Below are 13413 nucleotides of genomic sequence, written 5' to 3' on the forward strand. Positions count from 1 at the left end.
ACACGTCACCTCACCCACTCCCGTATTGATTATATTTTATGCTCCAGTGAGCTTAAGGCAATATTTCACACAATAGCAATAGAACCAGCAATTCTGTCTGATCACAATGCACTGCTAACCTCATTCTATTGTGATATGTTAGGAGAAAGATCTAGGAGATGGCAATTTAATAATTCCCTTCTCCAGAACACAACTTTTGATGCAGAATTTAGAGCCAAACTGGCTGAGTTTATATCAATCAACACCGACTCAGTTTCTGACCCCACATTTATCTAGCAGGCAACTAAAGGATTTATTAGAGATTTCACATCTTCCTTCGCGGTCAACCTGAAGAGGAAAAGAGAGGCAAGGATTGTGGAGTTGGAAGAATGCTGTAAATCTTTAGAGCAGTCCCTTAAGACTTGTTTTTCTAAATCTACACATACTCTTCTAGTCACAAGTCGAACAGAGGTAATTGATCTGCTAAGGAGAGCTGAGTTCATAATGCACAGAGTGAGGTAAAATTATTATTTTAATGGCTGTAAACCAAGTAAATTGCTTGCTCTGAAATTAAAACAAAGCGAATCCAGAGCTACTATCAATAGCATCCGCACAGACCGAGGTATCTCAACAAATCATAAGGATATCAGCGCCACTTTTCAATCCTTCTATTCAAAGTTGTATGAGTCCTCCTGCAACCCAGATCTGACACAGTGCCAGGAGTACCTAAAAGAACTAAACCTGCCTCTTCTTGACCCAGAGGAGGCAGAAGAACTGGGGCAACCTATAACGTTAGAGGAACTTAAATCAGCATTAAAAACAGTAAAAAAAAAAAAAAAAAGGGGAAAACTCCAGGGTTGGATGGAATTCCATCAGAACCTCTTCTACAGTATTTTTACATATTAGGACCTACCATTTTACAAGCTTTAATTTCAGCCATAGAGATGGGTACTTTCCACCAACAAACCAACACTGCGCTAATTTCCGTTATACCCAAAAAGGGCAAAGATCTTACAGATTGCTCAAATTTCAGGCCCATCAGCCTCATCAGGACTGATATTAAGCTTTATTCCAAAGTCTTGGCTCTCCACCTAGAGCGCTTTATCGAGAAGCTAGTCCACCCCGACCAATCAGGTTTTATACCAAAGCGTCATGCTGCAGACGATGTACGCAGACTATTTCATATAATAGAAGAAGCCAAAAACCTTCCAACAATGGCAGCAGTTTTATCAGTGGATGCGGAAAAGGCTTTTGACCGCTTAGAGTGGAACTATTTGTGGCAAGTAATGGAGAGGCTTGGTTTAGGGGACAAATTCATTGACATGATGCGTACTTTATATGCAAATCCCACGGCCATAGTCTCAACCAATGGCTTGCATTCTCAGCCAGTTCCCATCCAGTGGGGTTCGCGACAGGGATCCCCGCTTTCCCCCATGCAATCTCTCTTGAACAGCTAGCCCAAGCCATGAGGCAAAATAAAATCTATAATGTCCAGATTAAATCCAATAGTAGCTCAATATCATTATTTGCAGATGCTATTTTGTTGTACATCTCTGATCTTCAGGACTCTATCCCAAAAATTCTTAAGATCTTCAACGAATTTGGCTCAATCTCCGGTTATAAAATTAACTGGAATAAATCTAATCTTCTTTTATTGAACAACAGACATGTGACATCAGCCATTAGTGTTACAATACCAACCCAAAGCAAAATTACATATTTAGGCATCACCATACACGCATCGCTACAGCGCGTTGTCCAGGACAACTATGAAACTATATTAAGTAGTGTTCAAAGGGATCTGGCCAATTGGTCTGCGCTGCCGGCACTACGGTCCAGGATTGCTGTTGTTAAAATGAACATAGTTCCTTGTGTGAATTTCTTAAGTACAATGATCCCCTTACGCCCACCAATAACTTTCTGGAAGAAACGTGATACCTTAATTCGGCAGTATATTTGGAATAATAAACAACCTAGGCTAAAATACTCTACCCTGCAAAGTACCACAAACACGGGAGGCTTGGCCCTCCCTAACCTTAAAGTATATCACAGAGCCTTTCAACTACGGGCCCTCAGATTGTGGAGGGACCCCTCATCTACAGTTCCATGGAGAACCATAGAGCAAAACCTAACTGGAAGTCTAGACTGCAAGACCTTGCCTTTGCAGGTGTGTCCCCAAAAAGTGTATGCTGACCCATGACCCTATTATCACCAACACACTGACCAACTTTAAACAGGTGGAGGAGCAACTATGCTACACCAATAAGTGGCATTTGAATACCCCAAGATGGCACAATGCACACTTACTGTCTGGTAACAAACCCTTTGCTTGTAAGCAGTGGAGTGACAGAGGTATTTATACTTTAGACCAGCTATTCAATGAGAAAGGTATGTTGAATTTTGAAGACCTGAGAGATAGTTTTGAGGTCCCCAGGACATCCTTCTACTTTTATGCTTAAGATCAGCCCTAAAATGTTAGGAGTGCCATGGGGAAACAGTCTTGAGGTGCACCCAGTCAGTAAATGGTTTGTTGATTTTCCTGTGAGAGGATTAGTGTCCAATTTTTTTTGCTAAACTGATGCAAATATCCATAGGAGAACTCCCAATAGTAAAGAAATGGGAACGAGAGCTGAGCCTAGAGGGGAACGCAATTAATTGGTAGACAGTTTGGGACAAAATTTTCCACTGTTCCAAGAACCCAAATCACCAGTATATCCACTTCACCATATGCCATAGGACATATTGGACTCCTCAGAAGAGATATGTCTCGAAAGCCATTCCCACTCCCTATTGTACATTCTGTCAACCTGAACAAACTGGAACTTTCCTACATATGGTCTGAGAGTGTGAACAGGTGCATGAGATCTGGCATAAAACAACATCAATACTATCTGATGTGATAGGATATCTAATCCCTACTGACCCGATCGTTTTGTTACTTAATGATGACTCTAAATTACACCTGCTTGAGAGACAGAGGAAGATTTGGCTAGCTGGCTCAACTGCAACTAAGAAAATGAAAGCTCAACGCTGGCTCCCCCCCTCGCTTTGTATAAAACAGTGGTTAGTGTATTTTCTAGACATAGTTATGCTTGAGCTCTCTACAGCAAGGATTAACAAAGCCAAGTCATCAACTATCAACCTATGGAAAAGCACAGCAGCACAAATATCAGACCTAATGACCTCAACGCCACAAGAACTAGAGGAGAGTGACTATGCAAGGTGTGATTTGTGTTTGTTTGTTTCTTTTGTTTTCCTCGAGAACGCAGAGGGTGGGGGGGCGGTGAGGGTTTTTGTTCTTGTTTAATTTGTGTTTATTTGTTCTATGCACCACTTGATATTACCTGGCACATATTGTGGAATTTGTTCTGTATGTCTGGATGATAAATGGTGCTAAAAAAATAAGAAAAAATTGATGTCCACATTTTTATATATATATATATATTTATTAACAGGCGCGAAGGTCACATGTTGGTTGTTGCTGTATGGATTTGCGTTGACTATTCTATGCTAATGTAAGTCTAAATTCACAAATCCGATCACACTCTCCCATAAGCTCTCACTTCTTTACAAATAACTCTGCTAACCCACAGACCAGCTATATCATTCCAGTAAGAGTCAATAATATCAGTAATCAGAGGTACAGTGCTACACACTCCTCTGTGCTTCCTTTGGAGCAGCCACCCATTCATAATCCCATAACTACAGTGTCTGTCCCCCGACTGAGATCGGTAAAATCGAATGGAAACCAACGAGGTACTATATTTAACAACCTAATTGGACTTAAAACAACCACTGCAATGATAGAACAGAATAGGAGAATCAAATGTGGACTATTAAATATTAGATCTCTGTCTTCTAAAGAAATATTGGTATTGGTATTGATATCAAATTGATCTATTCTGACTTACTGAAACATGGCTGGGCCATGAAGAATATGTTAGTCTAAATGAAGCCACAGACTCAGGCCGAGGAGGGGGAGTTGCAGCCATATTTGACTCAAGCCTGTTAATTAATCCTAAACCTAAACTAAATTATAACTCTTTTGAAAGTCTTGTTCTTAATCTTCAACATCCGATATGAAAAACATTACAGCCAATTATATTTGTTGTTGTTTACCGAGCGCCAGGACCGTATTCTGAATTTTTATCTGAATTCTCAGAGTTTTTGTCATGTGTAGTCCTAAAATCAGATAAAATCATTATTGTAGGTGATTTTAATATCCATATGGACGTTGACAGCAATAGCCTTAGTACTGCCTTCAACTCACTACTAGATTCAATTGGTTTCAGTCAGAGTGTGCATAAGGCCACGCACTGTTTTAACCACACCCTCGACCTTGTGCTGTCATATGGCATCAAAGTTGAAGATTTAATAGTATTTCCACAGAATTCCTTATTATCAGACCATTTTTTAATAACTTTCGAATTCTTACTACCCGACTATACGAAATTAAATAAAACCTTCTACTCTCGATGCCTATCTGACAGTGCTGTAGCTAAATTTAAGGTAGATATTCCAACAGCATTTAACTCCATGTCGTGCTTTAATATAACAGAGGACCTTTATGTTAACTTTAGTCCCTCCCAAATTGATAATTTTGTAGACGGTGCTACAGCCTGTCTATGGACGACTTTAGACTCTGTTGCTCCTCTCAAAAAGATGATGAAGCAAAGGAAACTAGCACCTTGGTATAACTCCCAAACTCACAAATTAAAACAAATCTCACAAAAACTTGAAAGTAAATGGCGTTCCACCAAATTGGAAGAATCTCGTTTAGATTGGCAAGACAGTCAAAAAAATTATAGGAGGGTGCTCAGAAATGCCAGATCAGACTATTACTCAACACTAATAGAAGAAAATAAGAACAACCCAAGGTTTCTTTTCTTTTTGAGCCTTCTATTCCCCTAGCTCTTAGTAGTGACGACTTCATGAGTTTCTTTAATGATAAAATTATAACAATTAGGGATGGAATTCGTCACCTTTTGCCCTCAACTTCTAACAGTTCACATTTGAATACAGGAGTACTAGAAAAAACGACAGGACCTGACATATACTTAGACTGCTTTTTTCCTATAGACCTTCAACAATTAATGCTAAAGGTCTCTTCAGCAAAGCCATCTACCTGTCTCTTAGACCCCATCCCAACGAGGCTACTTAAAGAAATGTTACCCGTGGTTAACACTTCATTACTAGATATGATCAATATGTCTTTATTAACAGGTTATGTACCTCAGTCATTTAAAGTAGCTGTGATAAAACCTCTTCTGAAAAAACCCACCCTCGATCCTGAGGTCTTAGCCAACTATAGACCTATATCTAACCTTCCCTTTCTCTCCAAGATCCTTGAGAAAGTTGTCTCTAATCAGTTTTGTGACTTTCTACATAGGAATAGTCTATTTGAGGACTTTCAGTCAGGATTTAGAAAGCATCATAGCACAGAGACGGCACTGGTGAAAATTACTAACGACCTTCTAAATGCTGCTGACAAAGGACTTTTCTCCATACTTGTCTTATTAGATCTTAGTGCTGCATTCGACACTATTGACCATACCATCCTTCTACAGAGACTGGAACATTTAGTTGGCATTAAAGGAATTGCACTAAGCTGGTTTAAGTCCTATTTCTCTGATCGATCTCAATTTGTTAATATCAACGATAAATCCTCCAAGTAAGCTAAAGTTAGCCATGGCGTTCCTCAAGGCTAAGTGCTTGGACCAATTATATTCTCCCTATACATGCTTCCTCTAGGCAATATTATTAGGAAACATTCAATTAACTTTCACTGCTATGCAGATGACACCCAATTATACTTGCCAATCAAGCCAGATGAAACCAGTCAGTTAGCTAAACTTCAAGTGTGCATTAAAGATATAAAAACCTGGATGACCTACAATTTTCTGATGTTAAACTCAAACAAAACTGAAGTGATTGTGTTGGGCTCCAAACACCTCCGAACTTCATTATCTAAAGATATAGCTACTCTGGATGGCTTTGCCCTGGCTTCCAGCACTACTGTTAGAAATCTAGGAGTTATTTTTGATCAGGATCTATCCTTCAATGCCCATCTAAAACAAACCTCAAGAACAGCTTTTTTTTATCTTCGTAACATTGCCAAAATTAGGAATATCCTGTCGCAAAACGATACTGAAAAACTAGTACATGCATTCGTTACTTCTAGGCTGGACTACTGTAATTCCTTACTATCAGGATGCTCAAATAAATTCCTTAGGACTCTCCAGCTGATCCAGAATGCTGCAGCACGTGTTCTGACAAGAACTAAGAAAAGAGATCATATTTCTCCTGTACTAGCTTCTCTGCATTGGCTTCCTGTAAAATCCAGGATTGAATTTAAAATCCTTCTCCTGACCTACAAAGCTCTAAACGGTCAAGCACCTACATATCTTGAAGAGCTCTTGGTACCTTACTGTCCCACCAGAGCACTACGCTCCCAGAATTCAGAGCTTCTTGTGGTTCCTAGAGTCTCTAAAAGTAGGATGGGAGCCAGAGCCTTCAGCTATCAGGCTCCTCTCCTGTGGAACCAGCTCCCGGTCTGGGTTCGGGGGGCAGACACCGTCACCACATTTAAGAATAAACTGAAAACACTCCTCTTTGATAAAGCTTATAGTTAGGGAGCGAATAGAGTAGATTAGAGGGAGACAGGCCAGTACAGCCCGATCCAGTTGGGGAGAGTTCAAGCCCGACCAGGCACCTCTCTTTAGCCTGCCTCTCTTAGTTATGCTATTATAGTTCTAGACTACGGGGGAGGTTCCTTCCTTCCTGTGACACACGTTTTTCCTCGCCACTGTCGCATTAGCCACTGCTAATGCTTGCTCTTTGAGGAATTACTGGAATTGTTGGGTCTTTGTAAACTAACTATCTGTAAAGTGTCTCGAGATAACTCTGTTATGATTTAATACTATAAATAAATTGAATTGAATTGAATTGAATTTAGAGTTGGAGAATGTGTGAACAGTGCTGCTTTACTGTGAGGACAGGATCACTGTTGTGCTGCACGCACTCAGCCAGACTTAATAGGTCCCATATCATGCTCATTTTAGGTTCATGCTTGTATTTTGGGTTTCTACTAGAACATGTCCACATGCACATTCAAAAAAACCTTATTTTTCTCATACTGTTTTTTTTTTTTTTTTTTTTTTTTAAATATACCTGTATTCACATAACTTAAAGCCCCATCCCGAAAAGGTCAAGTCTACTCTGATTGGTAGGCATTATAGGGTCTTCTGCATCGGTGCTCTTGGAGTCTCTGCACTCATTAGTCATTGCAGCCGGGGAATGGCTGTAATAGCACTGTAGCAGTACTTTCTACCTATATATAGTATAGCTGTGACATCACAACCATACAGAAGTCCTGATGGCTTGTTTAATGGCACGGTTTCAGATTAAATGTCTCTGTGGTTTGAACGTTTTGATACTTTCACAGTATTTATATATGACCTCGACCAGCTTCATTATCGAAAAAGACATGTAAATCTCACTTTTTAAGATATTGGACCTTTAAGCTAGCTTGTGATTGGCCCAAACAAGCTGGCTGCTTGATAAACCACAATGTCTCGTTTTCTATCTCTAAATGTGTTAAATGTTTGTGAAAGCAAGGGTATAGGTTTGGTTTTTAGGTAGGAATATTTTTTGTCAGATGGCCAATATGCATAGTTATGTTTGTGTGTATTTGCTCCACTCCTCTTTTTCTCTTTCATATGCACACACGCTTACACACACAAATGGCTTGACTGCAAAACGTACTTCATTTATTATGTATTATGTATATGTATATAAGTTGCCTAAAATAGGACTTGTATTAATTATTCTGATTTAATCACACATTTTACATTTGATATTATTAATATAAATTTTAGACTAAAATAACTAATGATAAATGTACATAACACAATAAATTGTAATAAGGGTTAAAGGTTGTCATAGAATATTTTGCCATAGTTTTGGTTGACTAAATTAACAAATAACACTGGTGCCAGCATTTAACAACAAAAAGGTCACAGATTGATGTCATTTGAATGCTTAGCATAAAGTAACCTATTGCACAAGTGCAAGAGGGTACAAAGTTTTATTATACTGTAATTATCTGTCGTTGTTCATACCACCAAGGAAAATATTAATGTTTTTGTGGATGGAATTTGGTGAAAATATTTAAAAAGTGTTGTGTCATCATAGGACACAAAGCCACAAACAATGTGTGTTGTGATCTTTGTGCTGTGCATAGAAATAGCAGCTTTTTCTTTGTAGCTGATGGATATAGGCTTCCTCTACCAAGTAGTGGTGTGCGATGCTGCAAAATTTGGTATTGATCCGATACCAAGTAAATACAGGGCCAGTATCGCCGATACCTATGCTTTATAATAATTAAGGTGGATGAATTTTCATGACCTTTAAATGTTTTTGTGATTTTACATTTGGATTATTTATAAGTTAAACCCCAGGACAGAATTTTCATATGCTTGTATACATTTGTTGTATCTTACAGCCTTTTTACAAATTATACAGCTTGCCGTTGTTTCATTTTCGGTCTGAAAATATAGCCACACGGCGCTTCTCTTCCTCTCTGCCATTCTTGTGCTCCGTGTCTGTCCTGCTTGTGTGTGCGTGCTGCTGGCCGCTGCCGGGCCTGGCTGCTTGCTTGCTTGTTTACCTGGCGCGGCTGAGTCATGTGACAGTACAAAATCAAATCACAAGAGGGGGGAGGAGGAGCAAAGTGTCACTTCATCACTTAAGGCTGATTCATGCTTCTGCGTCGAATCGACGGCGTACCCCCGCAAACCCCTCTGCATCGCCGCAAACCACCCTCCGAGCCTCTGCCGTAGCTCGACGTGCACCTTCAAAAATTTGTAACTTTGCGTCGAGGCGAGGCAGACCGCAAGGACTGTCATTGGTCAACTCGTCCTGTGTGTTGATAGTCAGTGTTTCAAGCAGCCTACTGTGGGGAGTAAAAGTTCTGTTAATTCAGCCCTGTTTAGCTGGTGTTGATACTGCAAGGAGTGCTTCAGGACCGTCTACAAACTACAACACCGAAAAGAGATGCAAACATATTTTCAAAAATAGGCATATGCCTATTTTTTAAAAGTGCTGTAGTACAACTAGCAGGAGACAAGTTATAATTGAGGTAAGTTTGGAGACACTACTTTATTTAATCATTAAATTAATAGCCTACATATTTTTGTTGTATCTCTTTTCTGTGTTGTAGTTTGAAGACGGTCCCTAAGCACTCAACTGTCGTCTCAACACCAGAACTAAACAGGGCTGAATTAGCAGAACTTTGCATTTCTTTCACATCTACTGCAGTCAGATTCACTGTGTTCACTTGGATGGAATCACTTCACATGGGTAGGCACTTTTAATGACATTTTGAACATGTTAAGAGGCTAAAACAAGTTTAAAACTTGCCCTGTTTAAGCATGTTGGGTGCTAATGCTAGCAGGAGGATAACACAGTGTAGGCAGCACCGATTGTTTTCGTTTTTCTTGCTACTGACAGCACTCCAAATTTACAAACAACAGAGCTACATGTTGAAATCGACCGGAATTCTCCTTTAATAGCACTACCGATTCACCTCCTGCCAGGGTGACAACGCAAGAAGAAGCTGAAGAAATAATGTCCTTTCTGGCTGAAGATGGTGGTAGTAACAGCTCGTCAGAGGCCAGTCATGATCCTAACCCCTCTTGCTCCTCTCTCCTGTTAAATTGGAACAGCCAGCAGTGGAGAGACTGGAAGAGCCGATATACATGGCTGTTTGTTAAGTATGGAAGCTTGGGGTGCGTCCCTTAGGCCTAATTGAACGGAGGAATTATGGTATTCTTCGGTAGCCTGAGTTCATGTGAAATCTCAAAGACAGCCTGATGCTTTGTTTACAGACTATCCCAGTGGGCTCCCCAAAAGGCCACGGTATAGTTTGAACACTGGATGTCATTACACTGGTATTGATCAATAGCAATACCAACGTTGGTATCGATATTATCGATATTTGTATCGATCCGCCCACCACTACTACCAAGTCTGTATGGATTGAGGACCCATGAAAAGTGTGCACAGATCTGAAGAATCCACAAGCACTTAATTGCCAATTTTACTGTGGGACAACCCTGATCCTCCTGAGATTTAGTGGGAATGCATAATCTGGGAGAGTTTATGAATTTGAATTTTACCTCAAGCCGTGCTTAATGGAGCACAGGAAGAGGTGGAGTGAATCCTATCCAGAACCTCTAATCACACCATCAATCAAAAAGTAGTTCCCATTTTCATTATTCTTTTTGTACCAACAGAACAGCACAGTACATCATTGCTTTTCAAAAAATATACTTTAATACAGACATTTTTATTAACCAGAGTGCATCTACTGTAGTCCTGTAAACCCATGTAAATCAAGACAAAAGTACCAACGTCACAAAACAACATGCAACAGAACAAGTCTTGACAAGCCTTTGTAAGTACATCACAACATACAAGTGGAGTGGTTGATATTCAGTGTTGGGAGGTGAGAAATAGAACTTTAACCCATGTATGTTGGAAGTGTTCCCTCCCCTTATCAGCATGCAGTGCAGCCTGTAATCCTTGCACCAAAATGTAACACTGTCAGGTTTGTTTGATTTATGTCCTCTCAGAATTTCAAGGTGATGTCCCTACTTCGAAAAGCCCCTACACACCTACTGTACCTACGCCTGTATATGTTTTTTTTTTTTGTGTGAGCGTATGTGTGTCAGTAGTGGGGAGGCTTGGGATAGGTTAGATGAATTGGTATTGGCTGGCAAAGATGGAGTGTGTAGATAGTATGAGTCGCTGAGCAGTTGTGATATTAATGCACAGGGAGGTTAGCGAGGTTAGCTTAGGTAGGCAGTGCTGTGGATGGAGATTTTCCATCGAGACGTGGCATTGTCATCCAGAAATGAGCAACTTTCAAGACACAAAAACAAAACAAAAAAATGAAGCATCTTCTGTTTTGTCTGCTGGATTCTTCTCTTAGACTTCACAGTAACCTTGGTTTTATTTGTTAAACCAATGTATTACTGAAAGCTGGACCATGATGTGATGGACAGGGTGCTTGGAGCATTTATATCTTTTTGTTAGCTGTGTGTGTGAGACGCTGCTTGTTGTTTTATTGGATGAATGGCTCACTGCTTGCCTCTGCTCATGTCCATGCATTCATATATACCTTCAAAAATCAAAACTATCCCTGTGATATCGAATTTGGAGGACATTTATGACATTACACTGGTTATTACACTGCAGAGGTCAGGGTGAAAACAATTTAAGGCATAGTTCATTGTCACTTTTAAGTATGGCCTTTTCTTGTCCTTCATTTTCCCACACTGTTGTGGTTGTACACTGTAGGCTACTTATATACTACATACACCTATATACTGCACTATAATCTAAGAATGTTTTTTTTGCAAGAGACATGTTTGGAAAAGAAACAACTTATAAATGTCTTAAAATATTTTTACTCTGGTAACCAAGAGCTAAGTGTAAATTATGCCTTTACAAATTGTGTTTATACAACAATCCCTTGAGGCGGCTGTACAGACAGAAGTTGGAATTGGTTGAATGTAACGGTGACAATGCCAACAATTTTAAAATATAATTAAAAAGGGAAAACATTGTCAAACAACATGCTTCAGGCATACAGGTTTTTTTTCCTTTTCCTTTTCCTTTTGCAAACAGTAACAGCAAATTGTGACAGACCTAGGATATGGCTTGAACATTGTAACATCAATACATTAAGTATTAATTGTTGACATTGGTGTAATTACCACAAAAAGAGGCCATCTATGAGAATATTGGAAATATCTACTGGCAAGTAAACCACATTTCACATTTGCAAGAAATCTGGATTGATTGATTGAAAATAGGATGTTTCTGGTAATGGCAGAATATGGTGGAGTATGGTGTGAAATAGAATGGTCTCATGTTGTTATGCTAATTATATCAAGGCATCAGAATTCATTTGGCACAGATTATTCTTAAAGAAGCAATATTTTACTCCTAACAGACTGGCCAAACATGATTGGAACACAGTACATTGCAAACAGACACCATACTGTTACTATTTTTAACATGGTGAATCACAACAGTGTTTTGACAAATATCCAGTAATATTGTAATAATATAACAAACATGCACCACAAAGTCAAGTAGAAGACATTTTAACACTCACTGCTACATCTACTGTATAGTAACGCTGAAGTGTTCAACTATGTGACAGTATTTAGTTTTGATATTGCTGTTGACCTGTGCTTATGATGGCAATACTCATTGCTTTTGTACATGGCTGCTTAGCTAAGCCACTCTTGTATTTATTGGTGCATTGTATCATCACAGTGCCTATAAAGAGCACAATATAATACAGGCAGTGAACTGCAATCTGTGTGTGTGTGTGTGTGTGTGTGTGTGTGTGTGTGTGTGCATACAAGTGTGTGTGCATGCATGTGTGATGTATCTATATGTGTTACTTGTAGTTGTGTGTATTTTTGTGTGTTTGTTGAGCCCCTGCCCCCTGCTGGCACTTCATATATATGTTGTCCTACATCTGCAGCAGAGGCAATAGGAGACTGGCATCTCCAAGTCCCATTGGCCATCTTCAATAAAGATGAAAGCTTGACCTAAACTATGAACTAAAGTAGAAAGTATCCAAATTCAGAAGACTGCTCCGTCCTCTTGACAAGTGGAGACGAATGAAGATGCACTGCCAAAGCAAAGTACTGAAACAGCATAGAAAAACAACGCTTTCTCAACAGGCACCATCACAGGGTTTCAAAGGAGAAGGCGAGGACGAGATAAAAGGCTGGATGCATTGTGATATCTGAAAAAAACTGGCTAGCCCTCAACTCACTGATGTCAAGGTTTGTGTTTTTAGCAGTCTCTTTTTTTCATTGGGATATGAAGGCAAACGCTATCAATTCTAATCAAGTGCACTCTAATGTGACACACTAGCATATATATATATATATATATATATATATATATATGATATTTAAACTGTAACACTACATCTAGATTATAGAAGGTTATTATGGACTATGGGTGTCAGAGAATAGTGAGAGAACACCTATTGGGATTAGTTTACCGTTACATTGGACACACTTTGTTTTCTGGGATGGGCAGGTGGACAAACGAGCCACATTCAGTTGGAGAACCATCAGACCTGGGTGACATAGAGCCACTCACGCGTATGCGGGTCGCAATGGCTGACATTTCTCCTGTTTGACTCTCTTGAGTAATTCCAGGTCGCTCTGAGGTCTGGTTCAGGTTGCTGTCTGGGATGGTCACCTTGCCGCCGAAGAGCTGGATTAGGCACTTCCTGAACTGGAAAGAAAATGAGAGAATTAAAAGCAATTTGCTTGATTCAATTTATTTGCAATTACATAGATTTAGGGACCATGGTTATACAACACATTCTCACTCCCA

General features: G+C 39.6%; 1 protein-coding gene across 1 annotated transcript in view; it reads right to left on the reverse strand.

Annotated features, from left to right (window-relative positions):
* Positions 1–12981: 12981 nt before the first annotated feature.
* valopa (vertebrate ancient long opsin a) overlaps positions 12982–13413 on the reverse strand; it is a 35771-nt gene continuing 35339 nt past the window's right edge. The window contains exon 5 of the mRNA XM_031284322.2: positions 12982–13311. Coding sequence (XP_031140182.1) covers positions 13075–13311 — 237 coding nt within the window. The 3' untranslated portion in view covers positions 12982–13074. The remainder of the gene's footprint in view (positions 13312–13413) is intronic.

Source organism: Sander lucioperca, chromosome 15 (assembly GCF_008315115.2).
Source record: "Sander lucioperca isolate FBNREF2018 chromosome 15, SLUC_FBN_1.2, whole genome shotgun sequence".
In the NCBI taxonomy this organism is placed as follows: Eukaryota; Metazoa; Chordata; class Actinopteri; order Perciformes; family Percidae; genus Sander; species Sander lucioperca.